Below are 24,880 nucleotides of genomic sequence, written 5' to 3' on the forward strand. Positions count from 1 at the left end.
GTCTTGTCTTGTCCTTCCTGTTTCTTAATTTTCCTGACTTTTCTGTGTTGGTTTCTATGCATTAGATAAAACACCCAACTCTCTGAATCTTGTAGGAATGGTCTCTTGCAGGAGATGAACCTTATTATTCAGCTCTCCCCTAGCTTTTGATTGTCTCTCAAACCTTTCTGATTGCCCAAGCAGCCTACTTTACTCTTAGTAGCTCCCAGTATTTGAGGGTGTACCAACAATTGTCAGTGTCCCTAAGTGGAGGATACCAGTCAGCAGCTATATTCAGGCTGATTGGAAGCCTGTCCCTCAGGCAATGGCTTTTTTTTTTTTTTTTAAGATTTTATTTATTTGACAGAGAGACAGATCACAAGTAGGCAGAGAGGCAGGCAGAGAGCGAGAGGGAAGCAGGCTCCCTGCTGAGCAGAGAGCCCGATGCGGGACTCGATCCCAGGACCCTGGGATCATGACCTGAGCCAAAGGCAGAGGCTTTAACCCACTGAGCTGCCCAGGCGCCCAGGCGCCCAGGCAATGGCTTTTAAAGTATGCAAAATATATAGTTATAAACAGAAGTCCCATTGTCCACCAGAATTGGGTAAACTAGAGGTGTCCCCAGATGGCAGCCACAAAAGTCAGGATGCCAGAGACATGTACAAGCTCCTTTCTAGGAGTTATACTCTGGAACAAGGCAGAGGGATAGCACAACAATAGTACTATCTCCATCCCCAGAAAGTATGTCAGAAGTCCCTGTATGTGTGTCAGACCAGCAACCCAGAAGCCTGTCCCTCAGCCTGAAGTTCGAGGCCAAGCAAATAGACCTTCTTCACAGAAAGACTTGGGATAGGTTTCATTCTGCTAGTGCTGTGCCCTGGTGGTGGCAGCTGGCCAAGAACTGCATCTCCAGTTGTTACTGTCCCATGGGATCCAGGAATAAAAACCCCACTGGCCCCCAGAGATAGGCAGTTAGGGGGCATCCCCTGCATAGCAGCCATAAAAACAGATGACCAGATTAAAAACTGGGGTTCTTGATGTATGTACAGCTTCCCTCTGAAGATGCTGGCCCTGGAGCACAGCAAGGGAGGGTGCAAAGATGGTGCCAACCATCTGAGGTCTCTAGAGAGGAGCGAAGCTAGCTCTCAGATGTGTGTTTAAGTAGGAACCTGTCCCTCAGGCTGCAGCTGTGAAGATGAGCTGATAGGCCTCTTTTACAGAGAGAAAGACTGGCTACTTCAGTTTTTTGCCTCTGTGCTTTCCCCTAGGGGTGGTACCTGATTAAGAATGCTTTCTCTGTCCTATGCAGGCTTGTGGGATCTGCAAGACTAAATCCCTCTGCCAGAGCCAAGTGATCTAGAGACCTCTCATGGGTGGCAGCCACAAAAATTGGGGCACTTTCTGAGAGGTACCTGTGCTCTGGAGTGAGGCAGAGTGAGAATGCACAGCACTCTCTGTGAGAATGCACAGAGTGAGAATGCACATCTGCCATTTCTGTCTCTTAGGAGTATTCCAGTACGACTGTAGATGAGTGGTAAATTAGTTGCTTTAGTAAGAAGTAAGTAAGTCTGGGTACTTTGCAGTCAGCTGCCTTTACGGCTGTTAAGTCTGTGCCCCATGGCTCTTTAATAACAGTTTCTTAGTTCAAGCTCCCTTGCTTTCAAACATAAATGTTTTGGAGACTCATCTCTCAAGTGCACACTGGTCATAAAAGGTGGGGTGCTTGATATGGAGTTAAACCCATCATTCCTCAGAGAGTAGCTTGGTGTTCCAAGTTCCTTCTTGATTGTAGGTGACTGTGCCAGGGTTTATGTAGGGTTTATGGTGAGATTATGTCTCAACCCCTCTACCTGCTTAGATATGGGTTTTTTCCCAGAGCAGATTGTTCCGTATGTAGCTGTAGATTCATTGTGACCATGTGAGGATCTTTCTGTGCTGCCATCTTGAACCAAATCTCTTAAATATCTTGTCTTTGTTTCAGTTGGGTTAAATTTGAGACCAAAGTTTCTTTTTTATAATTATAAACACTTGGATTTTTCTGTTATTAGACATTTTGTATAAATAAAGATTCTGTGAAGTAAAAACACATAAACATTGCTGTTTGGGTATAATTGGAATGGGTATAAATGGAACAGCTCCAACAATAAGTAATAAGTACATCTTCTTTCTAAAGGCAGAATTGGCTTGTCAGCATATTGTATGAAAGTCAAGGTCTACCTGGTTAAATGTGTAGTTTCTCGGGATACCCAAGAAACTTGTTGGAGGAAGGGAACAAAGGAGGCTATAAGTATTGCAGGTGTTCACTGCTACGTCACTTTAGGAATCAAATAGTTCTTTAATGACAATTTGTACTTCTTTCTGCAGTGTTCACTTCAGGTACTCTCTTCTTGATTTCATTTGTCCTAACTTTGGACAATTTGAAATTACCTGTACATAGAAAGGTCAGTATATGTCCTTATAATTTTAGGAACCAATACTATAACAAAAACTTCAGAACTCTATATTATAAATGACAGATTTTTCAAAATATAACATTCCCTGAAAGAAATGGAAATCAGGCTTAGAATTTGACATTTGGAAAATAAAATGTTAAATGAATATATGCAGCAACTATTAATAAAAGAAGTATTAAGTAGTAGATCTGAGAAAGAAAAGTAATGAGATATGGTCATCTAATTATTGGATGTAAAGCACCAATCAGAATTCAAATATAAATGAAGAGGAGGAGTTATTTTTGCTTCTGTCTAGAGCTGTACTGTACAAAATAGTAGCTACTGGCCACATACTAGGTAACGAGCATTTGAAATATAGCTTTTTGAATTAAGATATATGATAAATACACAACCAGATTTTGAAGTCTTAGAATAAAAAGAGACTATAAAATACATTGGTAACTTTTATTTGAATTTTTATGTTGAGATGGAAATAGTTTAGATAATGTTTGGTTAATGTGAGTACTAGAAAATTCAAAATTATGTATGTAGTATGCAGTTTCTGCTGAATAACACTAATCTGTAATGATCAAATTAATTGTAGACTTGAGCAATCAAAAGGTAATAGGATATTTTTAAAAATTATAGTGAGTTTCTAAGATCACACCAGATGGTATTTTTTTAATTCATCTGAGAGGGAGAGAGAGAGCACAAGCAGAGGGAGCAGGAGAGAAAGAGAAGCAGCCTTCCCACTGAGCAGGGAGCCTGATGTGGGTCTCAGTTCCAGGACCCTAGGATCATGACCCGAGCCAAAGGCAGACGCTTAACCAGCTAAGCCACCCAGGCACCCCAAGATCAGATGGTATTCATCATATGCTGCTTAAAACATGAAACTGAAATAGCTAAAGAAAAGTATTTGCAACTTATAAATAAAGCCATCCAGATAAGAAGCAGAGGAGTTACAAAGAGGAAATAATTCTTTTAGGTTAATATCTTTATGAAAGCTAGTAGAAAAGGCATGTATCTAATATACTAATTCTTTTAAAAAGATACTGAGATTAAGATCAGAAATTATAGAGGAAGGAAGTATGTTTAGAAAGGATCTAAACCAATGGTCCTCAAGATTTTGGTCTCAGGACCCTTTGGTCTTACATTCTTGGAATATCTTGACCAAGAATTAGAATTTAAGCTGTATTGGGGCACCTGGGTGGCTCAGTTGGTTAAGGGTCCAGCTCTTGGTTTTGGTTCAGGTCATGATCTCAGGGTCTTGGGATTGAGCCCCACATCAAGCTCTGTGTTCAGTAAGGAGTCTGCCTGAGATTCTCCCTCTCCACACACCTCTCCCCCCTCCCCTTGAATACAAGCATACTCTAAAATAAACATTTTTAAAAAAAGAAATTAAGCTATATAATAATTTCCTTAATATGGCCTCCATAACAAAGTACCACAGACTAGGTGACTTAAACTATGGAAATTTGTTTTCTCACAGTTCTGGAAGCTAGAAGTCAGATCTAGGTGTTAGCATGTTTAGATTCTTCTGAAGCCTCTCTCCTGGCTTGTAGATAGATGGCTGTCTTCTTCTTTTAGTAATCACATGGGCCTCCTGCCTATGTTTGTTTCCTAATCTTTTATAAGGGCATAGTCATATTGGATTAGGACCCACCCTAATGACCTCAGTTTAACTTAACAAAAGTTCTGTCTTCAAATAAGGTCACGTTCTGAGGTACTGTGGGGTTAGGACTTAAACATAACCAACTTTGGAAGGGCCACAGCTCAAGCCCACAACAATATCCTTTATCTAGATTCTAGCAGTCATTAACATTTTGCCACATTTCTTTTTTTCTATCTCCTCTCCTATTTGCGAATATATTTAGGAATGAGTTGCACAAGCATGTCCCTTTACCCCCAGCACCTCACATATACGCTAAAAACGAAGGCATTTTCCTATATAACCATAATACAAGTCAGGAAGTTTAATGTTGATAACAATACTTTTATCTAATATAGTGCATACCAGATTTTGCCAGTTGCACAAATAATGTATTAAATGGCAATTTTTTTCCTGATTTGGAAACATTGCATTTAGTTGTGATCTCTCTCTTTGTAGTCTCCTTTAATTTGGAATACCCGGTTACCTAGCTTTTACAACATTGACTTTGTTTTGTACCTTTTATGAACTGTATCCAATATTCCCTCAAAATCAGATTCATTTGCTACATTTTTGCCAGGAATACCACATAGATGATATTTCTTCTTTAGAGAAGAATGATAATTCTTCTCATGAAGAAGAACTTTGTGGCAGTTTTCCTTACTATTGTGATGTGAAATTTAATTGGATTAAATTGGTATTCACCAAGTTTCTCTTCTCCTAAGTTATCATCTTCCCCTTTGAATGAATACACACTTTGTGTGAAGAACAGAGTAATCTCTATAAAGGGTTTAGTAGGCTTTGTCATGTCCCTCTGCTTTCCTTCCTATAGTGGCTTCCTATCTGTCACATTTAGAATTATGTCTAGAATTTTTACCATCATTTATAAGCCCTCTTCTGTAACTCACTGTATTTTAAATTGAAACAACACACATAACATGTAACAAAAATTTCACAAAACAGTATTATCCTTATTGTATAAGACATTCTTCATTCCATATCATTTTTTAAAGATTTTATTTATTTATTTGACAGAGAGAGATCACAAGTAGACAGAGAGGCAGGCAGAGAGAGAGAGAGAGAGGGAAGCAGGCTCCCTGCCAAGCAGAGAGCCTGATGCGGGACTCGATCCCAGGACCCTGAGATCATGACCTGAGCCGAAGGCAGCGGCTTAACCCACTGAGCCACCCAGGCGCCCCCATTCCATATCATTTTTAATGAGATAAAACAGTTAAGTTCTCTTTTCTGATCTAGTAAATTTTGCCAAAAAGGTTGAGACCCATAGTTTAAAAAACACTGCCCTCCAGTGCTGATTGTCTCTCTTGCTCTACCATTTTTTTCTTAGCTCACTTTTCTTTAGCCACGATGGCCTTCATATTGTTCCTCATACTAAAAACATGCTTCTGTTAACACTCCCTATACCTGCAGTGTTCTGCCTTGTCTCATTTGTCCCTTTATTCAGAACTTTCTTCACATGTTATCTTCCATCTCTTAATAGCCTGTATCAAACACAACTGCATTTCTGTCTGCCTGCTTTCTTTTTTTTAATGGCATTTTTCTATTGATATATTTACATATTTATATTGTATGATACATTATGATACAGCTAAAGATCCAATCTGATAATTTTCAAAAGTGAAAAAAATGTTTTTTCTTATAATTCTTAAAAAATGGCTATTGTCTGCAGGTGTTAGTAAAGTAAAAATTTAAGTGCATTTCCCCCAGTTGTATTTTATGCCACTTAAGCTAAGATCTGGATCTTCCCATGTTAAAACATCATTACACAATTAACTTCACAAATGGATGTTCAAACAAAAATGCAACTCAGGATTTTATAAGGCAACTTTTCTGTTATTTTCAAACATCGGTTTTGGACATACCACACATGCACAACTTATCAACAAAATTTAACAGTTCAAGCAGAATACACACATATCTTATAGTATGTGGGTTACCATATCTGAAATAGTGCTCTGCCAGGGACATCCTCAATTGTTGCTTAATATAAAAAAATATAAAAAAGGAGGGTGGGGAAAGAGGAGAAGATAACGGAGTGAAAGGACACTGAGCCAACAATTACATGTAAGGCATCTCACTCTGAAAACGACCTAAAGACTGGCACAAAAGATCTTCCACAGCTAAAGCATAAAGAGAAGAGAAGAGTAAGAGGGGCAGAGACATGGAATCATGAACTGAACCAAACCCCCAGCTTTGTGACCCAGAAGCAAGAGGGATATCATGGGCTCACTTGAGTTAGGGGCACAGTCCCTACAGTGGAGCTTAACTGGGAGAGCCAGATGACAAGAGGAAAGCAAGTGTGTGCTCTTAGAGGCTAATGTGCTGTATTACTTGGTCCAAGACACAACTTCTTGGTCCAAGAAGCAGCAATTTGAAAAGCACCTAGGTTATACCTGGAAATGTATTGCCTAATTTCAGGACATGTGCCAGAGGGGCAGGGATCTGTAGGAACTTTCCCTTGGAACAGAGGTGCTCACAAGTACCATTTTTCTTGCCCCTTCTTCATCCAAGCTGGCTGGAAGCATGTGGGAGCTGATTTTGACATTCTGCAACTACCCCACTAGCACTACTTTTCCCACTCCAGTAGTCGCTGTGGACCTACCACTCCCAGTCAGTCCACCGCAGCACATGCTCCTTCAAAGTGGCTCTAGCCTGGACCACCTGGTGGGCAGCCTCAGTAGGGAACAGCATTACCCCAAAACAACTAATATCATCTTTGTCACACCTGGTGAGCAGCCCTGGCCAGGACCAGTGTCCCTCTAAAGCACATCCTGTCCAAAGAAGGGGGAGCTAGCCCTGCCTACCAGTATGCCCACAGTTGCTACAGCCAGGCCTCTCAGCCAGTTGTACCAGGGGCAAGCTCTGCCCACCAGTACCTGCAGCAGTCAAAGCCAGTCATTACAGACAGCCAGAGTAAGGGCCAGACCTGCACACTAGCATACTCAAAGCTGCTCCAGCTGGGCATCTAGCTGGTCATGCTGGTGGCAAGCTCTGTCCACCGGTGTGCTCACAGTAGTCGTGGCAATTCATTCTTGACAGCTGGCTGGTGGGCCAGCCCTGCCTACAAGCAACCCCACACACAATAGGAAAGTTCTTGCAGTCCACAGAGAGAACATCCCTGGAGCACCTGGTTCTAGTGACCTGGGGAGAATTGCACTTCTAGACATCACAGGATGCCTTCTATATCAGGCCACTACTTTCAAGACCAGAAGACATAGCTGACCTACCTAATACGTAGAAACAAACACAGAGTCAGACAAAATGAGGAGACAAGGTGTAATATGTTCCAAACAAAAGAATAAGACAAAACATAAGAGCTAAACCAAATGGAGATAATTAGTCTACCTGATAGAGCTCAAAGTAATCTTTCATCTTGAGGGAAGAGTAGATAAACAGCGAGAACTTCAGCGAAGGGAAAAAAATATATTAAAAACCCATCAGTGCTAAAGAATACAATACTTGAAAAATTGACAGCAGATTAGAATTGACAACAGATTAGACAATGTAGAATAATGGATTAAGAATCTGGAAGACAGGGTAGTGGAAAGCAACCAAGCTGAACAGGAAAAAGAATTTTTAAGATGAGGATAGGTTAAGCGACATCTGTGAAACATCAAGCATAGTAACGTTTGCATTATAGTGTTTTTAGGAGAAGAAAGAGAAAGCAAGAAAAAACCAATTTGAAGACGTAACAGCTGAAAATTTTCCTAACCTGGGGAAGGAAACACATGTACACGTTTCAAAGCCCCAAACAAGATGAACTCAAGGAGGTCCACACCAAGACAGAACAATTTAAAGATAAAGAGGGACTCTTAAAAACAGTAAGAGAAAAGCAAACAGTTACATACAAGGGAAACTCCATAAGGCTAATGACTGATTTTTCAGCAGAAATTCTGCAGGCCAGAAGAGGGTCGCATGATATATTCAAAGTGCTAAAAGGAAGAAATCTATAACCAAGAATATTCTACCTGGCAAGGTTATCATTCATAATTGAAGGGGACACAAAAAGTTTACCAGACAAAAGTTAAAGGAGTTCATCACCACTAAACTGGCTTTACACAACAAATGTTGAAGAGACTTCCTTAAGTGGAACAGAAAAGGCCGTAACTAAAATTCAGAAAATCATGAGGGAAAAACTATCACTGGTAAAGGGAAATATACAGGTAAAGGTAGATCAGTCGCTTATAAAGCTAGTATGTATTTTGAAAGACAAAGCAGTAAAGTTAAATGTATCTTAAAAAATCAAGAATACTCAAAATAAAAGATGTAAGGTAAGACATATACATGAACATGGAAGAGGAAATATATATGTATATATGTAGTCCTTTTAGATTATGCTCTAAGTGACCATCAACAATGTAGACTGCTGTACACATGGGATGTTATATATGAACCTCATGGTAACCAAAAACTAAGAGCCTTTAATAGATACACAAAATAATAGAGAATGGAATATAAGCAGAACACTAAACAAAGTTGTTAAGTCACAAAGGAAGAAAGCAAGAGACAGGAACAGAGAACTACCAAAATAACCAGAAAAACAACAAATGGCAATGAGTACATACCTATTGATTACTTCAATATAAATGTACTAAACGCTCCAATCAAAAGATATGGGGTGACCAAATGGATTTAAAAAAAAAAAAAAGACCCATATGTATTCAGCCTACGTGAGACTTATTTCAGAACTGAAGACACATAGAGACTGAAAGTGAAGAAATGATACCATGCAAATGAAGTGGGAAAAAAAAAAGCAGGGGTAGCAATACTTGTATCAAATAAAATAGACTTTAAAACAAAGACTGTAACTAGAGACAAAGAATGGATAATGATACATTATTAAAATAATCATAAGGGGGGTGCATGGGTGACTTAGTCATTAAGCATCTGCCTTTGGCTCAGGTTATAATCCCAGCATCCTGGGATCAAGCCCCACATCGGGCTTCCTGCTCAGCGGGAGGCCTGCTTCTCCCTCTCCCACTCCTCCCACTTGTGTTCCTGCTCTTGCTCTCTCTGTCAAATAAATAAATAAAATCTTAAAAAATAAAATAATGATAAAGGGAACAATACAGCAAGAGTATATACGATCGTAAATATCTATGCAACCAATATAGGAGCACCTGCATATATAAAGGCAAATATTAAAAGAAAAGGAAGAAATTGACAGTAATAAAATAATAGACTTTCTCGCCCCACTTACATCAATGGATAGACCATCAAGACAGAAAATTAGATTACTAGGGAAACAGTAGCTTTGAATAACACATTAGACTAGATGGATTTAACATATACAGAACATTCCATCCCAAGTTGGCAGAATACACATTCAAGTGCACATGGAACATTCTCCAGGATAGATCACATGTTGACCACAAAACAAGTCTCAACAAATTCAGAAAGTTTAGAATCCTATCAAGCATCTTTTCCAGTCACAGTGTATGAAACTAGAAATCAATTACAAGAACAAAACTGGATAAAACACAGATACATAGAGGCTAAACAATTTTCTGATAAACAACCAGTAGGTCAATGCAGGAAATCAAAGAGGAATTCAAAAATTACCTGGAGACAAATGGAAATAGAAACAATGGTTCAATTCTTTGGGATGCAGCAAAAGCAATTCTAAGTAGCCATACAGGCCTATCTCAAGAAACTAGAAAAATATCAATCTTACCTTTCAACTAAAGGAATGAGAAAAAGAGCAAAGCCAGAGTTAGTAGGATGAAGGTAATAAAGAACAGAACAGTGGTAAAAGAAATAGAGACTAAATAAACAATAGAAAAGACCAGTAAATGAAAGCTGGTTCTTTGCAAAGATAAACAAAATTGATAAACCTTTGCCAAAGTCATCAGGAAAAAGACTCAAATGAAACAGAAAAGAAAGAGAAGCTGAAACTGGTACCACAGAAATACAAAGAATTATAAGAGACTGTGGCAAAAAGTATACGCCAACAAATCGAATAACCTAGAAAATGGATAAATTCCTAGAAATATACAGTCTTCTGAGATTGAATCAGAAAGTAATAAAAAATCTGAACAGACTGATAACTAGTAGTGAAATTGAATCATTAATCAAAAAACCAAAGTCCAGGAACAGATGGTTTCAAAAGTATATTCTAAAACTAATTCTATTTTTATTTATCTATTTTTTTAATTTATTTATTTGACAGACACAGCGAGAGAGGGAACACAAGCAGGGAGAGTGGGAGGGGGAGAAGCAGGCTCTCTGCTGAGCAGGGAGCCCGATGTGGGACTCGATCCCAGGACCCTGGGATCTTGACCTGAGCCGAAGGCAGAAGCTTTAACCCACTGAGCCACCCAGGTGCCCCCAAAAGTATATTCTAAAAATTTAAAGAAAAAGTAATACCTGTTCTTCTCAAACTGTTTCAAATAATAGAAAAGGAGAGAATGCTTACAGATTTATTCTACAAGGCTAACATTACCCTGATACCAAAACCAGGCAAAGACACTTTAAAAAAAAATTACAGACCAGTATTTCTGATGAATATAGATGTAAAAATCCTCAACAAAATACTACCAAACCAAATTCAACAATACATTAAAAGTATCACTCACCAATGATCCAAGTGGCATTTGTTCAGAAGGGTAAGAATGGTTCATTATCCACAAATCTATCAACATGATAAACCACATCAACAAAATGAAGAATAAAAATCATAAGATCATCTTAATAGATGCAGAAAAAGCATTTGACAAAATTTAACATCCATTTGTGATTAAAAACTTTGAATAAAGTCAGGTGTAGAGAGAACATACCACAACACAGTAAATGCCGTATCTGATAGGCCACAGCTAACATTATACTCAAACTGAAAATTTTCTTTAAGATCAGGAACAAGACAAGGATGTGTACTCTTGCCACTTTTATTCAACATAGTACTGGGAGTCCTAGTGGCAGCAGTAAGACAAGAAAAAGAAAAAGGCCATCCAAATTACTAGGGAAGAAGTAAAACCAAGTAGTTCTACTACTGGGTATTTACTCAAAGAAAACAAAAGGGGCTCTGGGGCATTTGCTTTGTCAGTTAAGTGCCCCACTCTTGATTTAGGCTCAGGTCATGATCTGAAGATAGAGAGATTGAGCCCTTTGTTGGGCTCCAGCTGGGCATGTAGCCTGCTCAAGATTCTCTCTCTCCCTTTGTCCCTCCCCTCTTCTTCTCTAAAAATGGAAAACAAAAGCAAAAAAACAAAAACAAAACCCAAAAGGTATATGTACCCCTATGTTCACTGCAGTATTATTTACAATATCCAAGGCATAGAAGCAACCCAAGTGTCCATTGATAGAAAAATGGATAAAGAAGATGTGGTATGTGTTTACATACACAGAGGAATATTACTCAACTGTAAAAAAGTATGAGATCTTGCCATTTGTGACAATATGGATGGACATAGGCAGAGAATATCACGCTAAGTGAAATAAGTCAGAGAAAGACAAATACCATATGATTTCATTTATATGTAGAATCTAATAAAAAAATAGACAAAAAGCAGAAACAGACCAATAAATACAGAGAACCTGATTGTTGCCAAGGGGGAGGGAATAGCCAAAACAGGTAAAGGGGAGTGGAAGAAACAGGCCTGTAGTTGTGGAAAGAATTAAGTCATGGTGATGGAGGATACAGGTATAAGGAATATAGTCCTTGGTATAGTGACATTTGGTAGCCATGCTTCTGGATAGCATAGTATGTCATAGAGACTTGCCAATCATTATGTTGTTCATCTGAAACTAATAGAACATTAGGTGTTAGACAGTACTTCAATTAATTAAAAAAAAAGTAAAACTCTTTGCAGATGATGTAATGCTGTATATAGAAAACCCTAAAGATTCTGTCAAAAATTTGTTGGAACCAATAAGTGGATTTACACTAATTTTACAGGATACACAATCAATATATAGAAACCTGTTGTGTTCTTGTATACTAATTACTATCATAAAGAGGAATTAAGGACATTTCATTTATAGTTGCATCACAAGCAATTAAAGTACCCAGGAATAAATTAAACCAAGGAGGTGAAAGACCTATCCTCTGAAAACTATAAGATTTGATGAAAGAAATTAAGCAAAACACAAGAAAATGGAAATACATACCATGCTTATGGATTGGAAGAATTTATGTTGTTAAAATGTCCATATAATACTCAAAGCAATCTAGATATTCAGTGAAATGCATATCAAAATACCAATAGCTATTTTCACAGAACTAGAACAAAACATCCTAAACTTTGTATGAAACACAAAAGACCATAAATAGCCAAGGTATTCTTGAGAATGAACAAAGCTAGAAGTGTCATAATCCCAGATTTGAAACTATACTATAAGCCATAGGAATCGAAACAGAATAATATTGGCACAAAAACAGACCCATAAATTAGTGAAACAGAATAGAGAGCCCAGAAATAAACCCATGCTGATATGATCAATTAATATACAACAAAGGAAGCAAGAGTATATGATGGGGATGGGGCACCTGGGTAGATCAATCGGTTAAGGGTCTGACTCTTGGTTTTGGCCCATGTCATGATCTCAGGGTCATGACCTCATGGGATTGAGCCTCATGTAGGGCTCTGTGCTCAGTAGGAAGTCTGCTTGGGATTCTCTTCCTCTCCCTCAGCCTTACTCCCTCCCATCAGTTACCTAGAGAGCACCCTGCTCTCTCTCAGATCTTTTTTTTTTTTTTTTTTTTTTTTTTTCAAAAAATATATAGTGGGGAAAACGTAGTTTCTTCAATAAATAGTGCTGGGAAAAGACTGAAACTGGACTATTTCTTTAGATCATACATAAAAATAAACTAAAAATGGGTTAAAAACCTAAATGTAAGAGCTGAAACCATGTAACTCCCAAAAGAACACATAGGCAGTAAAGGCTTATACCTCAGCCCTAGCAGTATTTTTCTAAATCTCTTTCCTTAGGCAAGGGAAATGATAGCAAAAATAAACAATTGGGACTACGCTAAACTAAAAATCTTTTCACATGGCAAAGGAAACCATAAACAAAATGAAAGATCAGTTACCTAGAGTTGGAGAAGAGATTTGCAAATGATATATCCAAAAAGGGATTAATATCCAAAATATATAAAGAACTACAACTCAACACACACACTCACACACACATCTGTTTTTAAAATGGGCAGAGGACCTGAATAGACATTTTTCCAAAGACGACACACAGATGACCAAGATACCTGTGGAAATATGCTCCACATTACTAGTCGTCAGGGAAATGCAAATCAAAACCACAGTGAATCACTATTTCATACCAGTGAGAATGGCTGGTGTCAAAAAAGACAAGAAATAAGAAGTATTGGTCAGGATGTAGAGAAAAGGGAACCCTTGTGCACTTTTGGTGGGAATGTACATTGGTACAACCATTATGGGAAACATGGAGTCTCCTCCCGAAATTAGGAATAAAAATAACCACATGATACAGTAATTCCACTTCTGGGTATTTAATGAAAGGAAATAAAAACACTAAAAAAAAGCACTAAGCCCCATTGTTCATGGTAGCATTATTTATGATAGCCAAGAACCAACATAGGGAAACAATGTGTGTCCATTGATGGATTAATGGGTAAAGAAAATGTGTGTATACACACAATATAATATTTTTGAGCCATAAAAAAGAATGAAAATTTGCCATTTGTGATAACATGGATGCACTTTATTACAGTAAGTGAAATAAGTCAGAGGCAAATATATGATCTCACTTATATGTGGAATCTCTAAAAACAAAACAAAGAACAAACAATAAAAACAGACTCATAAACACAGAGAACTAGTGGTTGCCAGAATGGAGGGGGTAAGAAGACAGACAAAACAAGAAAAGGGGATTAAAAAATACATACTTGGAATTATAAAAAAAAGTCACAGGGATCAAAAATACAAAGAATATAGTCAGTAATATAACAACTTCGGTGACTTATGGTAACTATACTTATCATGATGAGCATTTTGTAATGTTTTGATTGTTGGATCTCACTGTATTATATACCTAAAACTAATGTTGTATTACATGTGAACTATACTTCAACTAAAAATAACAAATAATTACTATAAAAAATGGGCTCTGAAGAGCATGTAGTGGTCGTAATTAAGAACATGGTTTTGGGAGCATATCCGAACTGAAATCCTAGTTGCCATTTATTAGCTTTTTTATTATTACTTTTTTTTTTAACTTTAAAAAAATTTTTTTAAAGATTTTATTTATTTGACAGAGAAAGATACAGCAAGAAAGAGAACACAAGCAGGGGTAGTGGGAAAGGGAGAAGCAGGCTTCTCTCCAAGCAGAGAGCCCAACGTGGGGCTCAATCCCAGGACCCTAAGATCATGACCTGAGCCAAAGGCAGACACTTAACAACTGAGCCATCCAGGTGCCCCATTTATTAGCTTCCTAACTTAGGTCTCTTAATGTCTTGATTTTGAGTTTTCCTCTTTTATAAAATGGCATCATATTCCCAATTCTGAAGTAGTAAGGTAGTTGTGTAAAATAATAGAAAATATGTATGTATTGTTCTTTGCCTCCACTTCCTGGCACAGAGTTCCTGAAACCCTTAAAATTTCCTAAGTGAGCAGAGCAGGAGGAGCATCTTTTATTGTAATACCTGATTTTTTGATCCAGGTTCCAGACTCAAGGCTCCTAATCCTTTGATATTTGACCCTAGGTTATAGGAGTGTCTTTTGTTCTAATGAGATGACTCTTGGTAGGCTCTTTCACCAGAAAACCATGCCATGATTATAAGCTTGGAACTTTTCAGCCTCGCCTCCTATCCTTTAGGAGAGGGAGAGAGACTAGAGACTGAGTTAATGATTGATCATGCCTATGTAATGAAACCTTCATGAAAGTCCGAAAAGTACAGGATTCATAGAGCTTCTGGGTTGCTGAACTCACGGAAGTACTAGGAAGGTGGCATGTCTGGTGAGGAAATGGAAGTTTTATGTGCCTTCATGTAGATTGGACTATGTATCTCTTCCCTTCGGATGTTCATTTTTATCTATTATATTTTTCATAATAAATGTGAGTTTTGTTAGCTCTCTTAGCAAATTATGGAACCCAAGGAGAGCGTCGTTAGAACACTGATTTGTGGCCAATCAGTACAGATGACAACCTGGGACTTGTGATTGGCATTTGAAGTGAAGATTTGGGAGAGAGTCTTGTAGAACTTGAGGCCTTAGACTTTGGGATCTGACAGTGCCTCCAAGTAAATTGTGTCAGAACTGAACTGAATTTTAGGATAACACCCTGCTGGTGTCAGAAAACTGCGTGAAGGGTGGAAAACCCACACATCTGGGATCAGTTGTGAAAGTAAAGGAGAAACACAGGGAATATTTTTCCTTACACAGTTGTAGATAAAATCTACCCAGTGCTTAATTCATAGTAAGAAATGAGTAAAGTTTAGCAATTTGTTCTATGTATAGATTGTTTGGATTTGGAATTAAATAATAGAATTTGGAGTTAAGGATTCATACTAACTTTTCAGCCTGGCCTAAAGAAACACTGTTTCTGAACAGATAAAGCCTTTTTCTTAATACTAATTTTCAATTTAATTTGGTAATAGCAGTGATTAGAGGTTATTTAAATGTCTTTACTTTGACATTTAATCTTCAAAAGTCTTTAATTGCTAAGTGTTCTACAAAGAGAAGGAAAAGTCTATCAATTGACTACTTGAAATACATTTCAAAGTTTTCTCTAAAGAATATTTTACTCAAATTTTATCCTTGACTAGTAGTTCAAAGATAAATACAATCTTTTCTTTAATATGAAAATAGAAGAAATGTGGAATTATATTTTTTTCACCAAATTGTTTATGGATTTAGGAATTTTTTAGGCAATAAATTTGACATTAGGAAAGAATGAGTTTGCCAAATAAATAAATTGTCTAGTATAAATTAATTCTTATCATTTAGGTGTTAAAACTGTGTTTAAAGTCTTTTTTTAATGGACTCTTGTTAAAATTTATTATTTGCCCAACATCTTATATAGAACATCCTGAAGAGAAAGTAACATTTTATTGATGATTAAACATTAATTACCCTGCTGTATATGTCTATAGTAATATCCTTAGAGACATTTGAAATAAGTTCTTTGATGCTATACTAGGTACCCTCAGCCTTCTCTATTTTAAAAATTTATTATCTGATTATACCTGGTTGGTTTTAGTTCTTTTTACTGCAAATAAGCTACTGGGTATCACTTCCTTTGTCAGTGTGGGCCCAAAGCAGTCATCCTTTTCCTTCTTTCTTATTTGCTGTCCCATTTTGCTCTTGGACACCAAGTTGTGACCTTGAGGTGGTGGCATCTGTTCAGGGAACTTCGAACATATTATTTCTTGGGTCTCACAGGTAATTGCCCTTGCCAGATAATGGATAATATCTCACTTCCCATTTTGTCTGCTTCAAAGTATGATACAAGATTTTTGTTGTTCTACAGACATGTTGATATTTTTTAAGTAGGATCATACAGAAGTGCAATTAATTGTATTTAATTATCATACTTCATTTTCATTTACTTAATTCACTCAGCAAAACTAGTTACTTCATTTGTAATCTTAATTCTGATTTTTCTTCTGGACAAAATTATGTTCTGTGGATTTTTAGAGTTTGCAGGGATGAGAGAAAACCTTTGGAATTATCTTGAGATGGATGTTTAGTGTGAACATATGTGGAGATTATAGGGAGCAGTAGAAACAATCTTTTTGAGATCTTGAAGAACTAGAGGATCATTCTATTAAAAAAAAAAGCATTAGCAGGTCAGGTCTAATGGAGAAGTGCAATATTGTTAAGAAAATAGCACATAGTTTTGATGAACAGGTAATCTACTTATTTCTTGAGAACCAAATGACCCTTACTCCGTACTTCAGTGCAGTGCATGACATCCTTGGATTATTTTCCCTAAGTAACACAAGTCTTAAGCTGCTGGGAGAAGAGCATCAAGTCTTAGCATACCGGGGGCTCAGAAGAAGACCTATTGCTGCTGAAGGGAATAAAAGTAAAAATTTTTAAATAACACCATCTCTGGGCCAGGGAGAAAAATCAGATCATCCAAGGCCCAGGCTATTAGAAATTTTCTACCACTAGAGGAAGGACAGTATCACTGAAAAGGCCCAAACCCTGAAACCCAAGGATACAAGGCTGTCTCTCTCTGCCTGCTAAGGCTGAACCAAGACTCTCAAGCCCCTCAACCTGCCACCATGGAGCTAGGAAGCACCGAGTAACTGACAACAGCAGTCTACCACTAAAGGAGTAAGAGCATAGAGAGACTCTCTGAGAGGCAGATGTAGCGTGAAAGCCTAAATAAAGCTGGGGGTGAAATAATAGAACTGAGGAAAATGCTCCACTAGTTCAACCCCCACCACAGTATAACTTAACACTAGTGGGGGTTGAAGCCAGAGATACACTGAGAGTAACCATAACAACAGAACTCAAGCTTAGATCAGCCTTTTCATAACCTGACTCTGTCATAACCTTCCACACTAATGACCTACCAGAAGTGTGTCCATTCCCAGGCATAAATACTATTTACCTCATTCTCCACTTTTTTTCACATCCAGTATTCAATTAAAAATCACAAGGCCAAAAAAAAAAAATAAATACAAGACACACAAAGAGAAGAAAATAAAAACATTCCACTGTCAAGAAACAAGGCAGACCAGGTAATCAGACTCAAATGATCTGTATTTTGGATCTACCAGACAAGGAACTTAAAGTAACTGTGTGATGTTAAAGAGTTTAGTGGAAAGGTTAGTTACATACATACATAAATAAATGCAGAATTATAGGAGAGAGAAACTACAAGAGAGTAAAATAAGTATTCTAGAAAAAACAACAACAACAAGAATGCCTTCAACAAATTCATCAGTATAGTCAATAGATCTGTGGAAAAAGAATTAGGGGCCTTGAAAATAGGTTATTAAAAACTAGTAGAACTTAAACCAAAGTGGGGTGGGATAGGGATTAAAAAACAAAACTGAGCATTTAGGAACATTTATATCTGATTGGAATCCCAGAAGAGATATGGAACATTCACCAAAATAGACCATATTCTGGCCCACAAAATAATCCTCAACAAATTTTAAAAATGAGAATCCTAACCAGAATGTTCTCTGACCATAACAAATTAGATATTAGTAAAACAGAAAAATCTGGAAAACACACAAATAATTTGGAAATTAAGTAACACGTTTCTAAATAACCCATGAGCTATAGTGGACCTCACAAAGGAAGTTAGGAACTTTTGTATTGAATGAAAATGAAGGACGGTACCTGTAGGATGCTGCTAAAGCAATGCTTAGAGGGAATTTTTATAGCATTACAGATTATGTTAGAAAAGGAAAAGTTTATCAGTTTAATAGTTTAAGCTTGCACTTTAGGAAAAGAAGAGCAAACCAAATTTAAAGCAAATGGAAAAAGGGAAACTTAATAAAAGTCAGAGCAGAAATCAGTGGATCTGAAAATAATGAAACCAATGAAACCAAAAGCTCATCCTTTGAAAAGATCAAATTTGGCAAGTGTCTAGCCAGAATAACCAAGGAAAAAGAAGAAACAAGTTACCAATATCAGGAAGAAAAATGTGCATAAAGGTCCAAAGACACTAAGATGTAACAATGGAATATTACGAGCAACTCTGTTTTCATATATTTGACAATTTAAGTGAAACAAATTCCTTAAAAGACAAGCATTATCACAGTTCACTCAAGGAGGAATGGATGGCTTTAGTAGTCCTATATCTGTTAAGAAGGTTGAATTTCTTGTTGAAAACCTTCTAACAAAGAAATCTCCAGACCTAGATTGCTTCACTGGTATTTTACCAAAAGAAGAAACAGTATCATCCATCTACAGATTATCCTAGGGAATAAAAGGAATACCTCTCAACTTATTTTAGAAGGCCCAGTACTCTAATAGCCAAAGATACGACCAAAAAAAGTATGAAAAAAGAGAAACCAATATTGTCATGAATAAAATGCAGAGATTCTCAGTAAAATATTAGTAAATGAAATCCAGTAATAAGTAAAAAGATAATACATCATGACCAAGTATAGTTTATCTTGGGAATTCAGGGCTGATTCAGCATTCAAATATCAATCAGTGAAATTCAGCATTATCATTAGACTAAAGAAAAATATTTTAACCACATTTATGCCATTTATGATTTAAAAAAAAAATGCTTGGTAAACTAGGAATTGAAGGTAACTGCCTCCCTGAGAAACCTAGAGTTAACATTGTACTTTATGGGAAAAGACCAAATGCCTCCCCCTAAGACTGGTAACAGACAAGGGTGCGCCCTCATTACTTCTAGTGAGCATCATGCTGGAGATCCATGCTAGTAAAGTGAGAAGCTTTCAAAAATGCCATTCAAACCAGTTTGAACATTTTTCTCTAAACATTGGAAAAAACCTGGGGACATAGAGGAAGTCTCTTGACACACAGAATGCTATGTACTTGGTTGAGTGTGAAAGCTGCTGACCCTGATCATCTTCCAGTGGGTATTTCTTTGAGAACTTAATCATAATACTTTTTGCTTTACAAAATCTTCAGTTATTATAACTGTAGACAGCATTAAATGTTCCCAACTCTAATGACAGATTAGCTTTGTTGGAAATGTTTTTAAAATAATGATTTCTTTCATAAAATATTCATTTAAAAGTATTTATCTAGAACATGGAAACGAGAAGACAAACTTCTGGTTCTCCAGATTGTCTTGTGTGATAGGTGGTCTGTTTGTTTCCTGTTGGCTGCTGTAACACATCAGCACAAATTTAATGGCTTGAACAACACAAATTAATTATCTTAAGTTCTAGAGGTTAGAGGTCCTAAAATGAAGCTTTGGGACTGCATTTCTTCTCTAGGCTATAAGGGAAGAATCCCTTTTCTTGCCCTTCCCAGCTTCTGTAGGCTGCCTGCATCCCTGGGCAGGTGGGTGCAGCTCTCCAACTGCATAGGATCTTGTAGGTTTTCTCTGCTATCACTCTGCTTTTGTGGTCTATCACCTTCTGTATCTGTGATTCCTTCCTCTTACAAGAACCCTTGTTCAAGATGCCCCTGTGGCTCAGTTAGTTAAGAGTCTGCCTTCAGCTCAGGTCATGAGCCCAGGGTCCTGGGATCAAGTCCCACATAGGGCTCCCGGCTCAGCAGGGAATCTGCTTCTCCCTCCCCCTCTGCCTGCCACCCCTGCTACTTGGGCGTGTTCTCTCTGACAAATGAAGAAAATCTTTTAAAAAAATAAAAAGCTCTTATTAATACATTGGGTCCATCCAGGGAGGACAGGATTAGCTCTCCAGTTCAAGATCCTTAACTAACTCGTATCTACAAAGGCTCTTTTGGGGGTACATTAGTCAGCGGACCATGGATGGTATCCATGCATATTAAGAATCTCACATAAATATGATAATTCATTTGGGATGATATACTTGATGCTGGAGGTTCTCAAGAGTTCAAGCAGCTCATATAAACATGGAATAGGGGAAGATCCCAGAGCAACTGATGGTTGAATGGAATCTTGGAGGGTGAGAAGGAATCCATCAGGCAAAAAAGGGTAAGAAGAGTCCAGGCAGAATGCTGTGTGAAAGATATGGCAGAAGCAAACCGTGTGAGATTTCTGTTTCTCTTATTAGTAGTACTTTGACTTCACTGTAATGGAGCCACACATAAAGTAAGTGGGAGAGGAAGAAAAGGAACATGTAAGTCTGAATAATGGGCACATGGCAAGAGACCTACACCCCCATCTTATTTCATGACTGATCTCCCTCAGTGGTTAGCCTTTTACTTGGTGGTTCAGGGCCTTCTGTTCTCTCTCAGTGTTGTCTGTTCATGCCAGGATCCGAGTATGCCAGGATCCGAGGTACATTATTTTCATTGTTAATACCAATTACGTTCTTAAGGCACTTGGTTCATAAAAGTAAATGAATCTTTATGAAAATATTTTTCAACCCATATTTGTATTTCAACTATTTTTTTTTCTCTGAAAGCCCTTGGTAAATAAATAAATGAGAATATTAGAGGGACATGCAGGGAAGAGAGCTGAAGCAGTGTTGGATCCATCAAACTTACTATTAAAGGCCATGCAGTTGGTGGTTTTGAAAGTAAACCCCATTTAGCCAGTGATTAACAGGAGCAAAAGCAAACCGTGTGAAATTGCTATTTTTGTAATTAATAGTATTTTGACTCTACTGTAATGGAGATACATATAAAGTGAGAGTGGAAGAGAAGGAACATCTAAATCAGAATAAGGCCCCCCCCTTTTGTAAGAATAAATGTACCAGTTTTAAGTGTTTTCACTGTTACATAAACAAAGCTGCAGTAAACATCCTTGTAAGTATCATATACATATACGCTGGTATAATCTGTGAACACGGTCTGTCAGCCTCTCCTTCTGTAGGTAACAAACAAAACTGCTATCCCCAGGCATTGCTGGGCAACAGAAATTGGGTTGCTCTGTCACAGGATTCTCCTGTGGCCTGGAGCCTGTGCTGGCACAGCTGTACCAACAGATCCTCTTGCTGGAGAGTCACTTCACAGTCTTCTCTATTGAATACAGGTCAGGGCTCTACCTCTCATTTTAATCCAATGTTTTATTCTCCGGTCTGCCCTGAAACTCCTGAGAGCAATTCAGTTATTTATCACGTACTGTGCATAATTTGTGTTTTCTACATTCAGTCTGATTTTATTGGTATAGTATTTAGGCATTTTAAACTCTGATAATAACATTTCTGTAAAGAATATTATTTCAACCTATTTTCATTAAAAGAAGGAGTCTTGTAGGTAGAATCCAAGTGGGAGTCTCAGCCTGTTGGTTTTATGTTAAAATGAATTGCTATAGTCATCAATCTTGCAATAAAAATTTACATAATAAACATCCTAGACATTGATATTATAATTAAATAGTACTTCAAAATAAATAATTTTGCAAACAGACAGATTTGAGCTTGAATCCCAGCATTGTGGTTTTTCTTTGTAGCCTAAAACAAGTTCTCAAAGTTTCCAAGTATGTTCTTTTATCTATTAAATGAAGATAATAATAGCCTTATAGGTTGAGATTAATATTTATAACATGTTTGGCATATAAGCACATGTTCATAAATCCCAGTAGCTATCATTGTTCTTGGTAATTATTACAAGTTAACCATTTGTAAACTTCATATTTGTATTCTGTGATTTTAAAAATTGATACTGCATTTAAAATTAAATTTAAAATTTAAGGTTTAAAAAATAATCTGCCTATAAATCAGTGTTTTATATCATGTTTTAAATAAACTAGGTTACTAACAGTTGAGAGGCAGTATAGTATAGTGGTTACAAACATAGATTCCAGAGACACCTGGGTGGCTCAGTTCATTAAGTGTCTGCACTCAGCCCAGATCATGATCCCAGTGTCCTGGAATCCAGCTCTGCGCTGGGCTTCCTGCCAAGCAGACAGCCTGCTTCTCTCTCTCCTGCTGCTGCCCCTGCTTGTGCTCTCTCTTTCTGTCAAATAAATGGATAAAATCTTAAAAAAAAAAAAAAAAAAAAAACATAGATTCTGGGTTCAAATCTCAGCTCCACTATTACCAGGCTGACCTTAGGCAAGTAACTTAAAGGCCCTGTGTATCACTTTACTCAACTTTAAAACAGACTTGAGGGGCACCTGGGTGGCTCAGTCGGTTAAGCCACTGCCTTCGGCTCAGGTCATGATCCCAGGGTCCTGGGATCAAGTCCCACATAGGGCTCTCTGCTCAGCAGGGAGCCTGCTTCTTCCCCTCTCTCTCTCCGCCTGCCTCTCTGCCTACTTGTGGTCTTTGTCTGTCAAATAAATAAATAAAATATTAAAAAAAAAAAAAACAGACATGACACTAGCACATTTCTCCCAGGTTCATTTCTGAAGAAGTAATCAGATAATGCATATAGAAAGTTTAGAAAAGTTGCTGACATAGCACTGTGTGTCAGTTATTGGCATCATCACGATTACTTTGTTAATTATTCTTTGTCACTTTGTTTTAGGTGAATCTTGGAAGCAACCAATACCTTTTCTCTGTCATAGTGGATCCTAAAGAAATGCCCTGCTTCTGTTTGCGCCATGATGTCGATGCCCTACTTTGGCAACCACATTCCAGCAAACAAGAGGATATGTGGGAACACATTGCAACTTTCAATGCTTTAGGTATAAAGCTAGCTCTTTGCAAGTATTTTCCATTCTGTCAAAAATTATGGTCTTTTTTTTTTTTTAAGTTCATTTTTTTTTTTTAAATTTGAGTGTGTTTTAATTTTAAACGTTAATACTTTTGGAACAGAACAGTAGAATTAATCTTTTATGCTTGTACGGTAGGTCAACTCGGACTAGAAATCAAAGTGGTTATCTAACCACTTGAATCATTCTAATCAGTTATTTGTTTATTCCAAGTAAACTATTCTGAATTAGAACATGAACAGTGGGTTTCATAATACCCTGCATGGAACTTGTATTTAGGTTTCCTCAGAGTAATCTTCAAAAACATGATAAAATTGCTCTAAGATAATGCACATGAGGAGACATCTTTCATGGAACTTCTATGCAAAAGAGAGCCATTGTAATGAACACATTTAGAGAAATGGCGGTAAGCAGAAACCAAATTTATTCTGTAAGATAAAAGGGAAAATGGTTTTTAAAACTGTCTCAAAATTTTAATCAACATAATTGTAGACTTATGCAATAATTGATTTAATGTCTAAATAGTATTATGTGGTAGAAGTTTATATAAATTAAACAGTTATTGCTTTATTGAGTGATTTTAAACTGGCAATAGGAAGTAAAATTATACATTCTGAATATAACCTTAATTATAGAGATTTGTCCGTTTTCCTTTATATTTAATAATACAGGCTGTTTAATGGTTAATTCAGACTCCAAATGGATTTTTATGATACAGAATACAAAGTTTTGTTGAAAAATTTAAATTTCTAGCCTCGGTACTACAATTTGCAATTCTGAATCTTTTTTCAGTAAAGAAAGGGGTATCTCATAATTTTTATATGCTCAGATTCTTCATTTGTATCCCTAAATCTGTTATCATAGATGAGTTCTACTGTGTTTGAATAGAAGTTAAATCATTACATTAGATACGTAGTCTTGAGATATTAGATACATTTAATTATCTCAGGGTTAGCCTGGAGAGCTACTTCTAAAACACTCAAATAGGTATCTACATCCCCTTCACTTTTTCCCCCTCAAACCCTGCTTAATATTAAAAACCGGTATTGAAAGTGTCTGGATGGCTCAGGTGGTTAAGTGTCCGGCTCTTGATTTCAGCTCAAGTCAGGATCTCAGGGTCATGGGATCGAGCTCAATGTGGGTCTCAGTGTAGCATCTGCTTGAGATTCTCTCCCTTTCCCTCCTCCCTCCTCCCTCCCCCCATTTGTATGCACACGCTTTCTCTCTCAAATAAACAAATAACAAAAATAAATAAAAATCTTAAAAAAACAGTAGTCATGCTCAGTTGTTCCTTTGTTCATTATTTGGTGAGATCTCAATTTACATTAGTGTCCCATTTTTTATTTTTATTTCACATGTTATGACATTTAGTAACTGTGTTCCAATCCGAAAATCCTAATTTATATTTTAGAACATAAATGCCCTTTAACCTGTAAAGATTTTCTTAAAAGACAAGATTTTTTTTCAAAGTTTGGCTTCAAGGGATGTCCTAATTGAGTTTTTAAAATTAGATACTTGAATTTTCATTCTAGCTTGTAGTTATCTCCAGATTCTACTTCTGGAAGCTGAAGTACAACAAAATCCTATTAAACTGTTGGTACTGGTGTGTAAAAAAACCATTAACATTACAGAA

General features: G+C 37.1%; 1 protein-coding gene across 1 annotated transcript in view; it reads left to right on the top strand.

The window, feature by feature from the left end:
- LOC111146590 (NudC domain containing 1) overlaps positions 1-24,880 on the top strand; it is an 83,870-nt gene that overhangs the window by 57,539 nt on the left and 1,451 nt on the right. The window contains exon 9 of the mRNA XM_022502209.1: positions 23,061-23,220. Coding sequence (XP_022357917.1) covers positions 23,061-23,220 — 160 coding nt within the window. The remainder of the gene's footprint in view (positions 1-23,060; positions 23,221-24,880) is intronic.

Source organism: Enhydra lutris, unplaced genomic scaffold (genome assembly GCF_002288905.1).
Source record: "Enhydra lutris kenyoni isolate GAN:26980312 unplaced genomic scaffold, ASM228890v2 scaffoldscaffold14, whole genome shotgun sequence".
Taxonomy (NCBI): domain Eukaryota; kingdom Metazoa; phylum Chordata; class Mammalia; order Carnivora; family Mustelidae; genus Enhydra; species Enhydra lutris.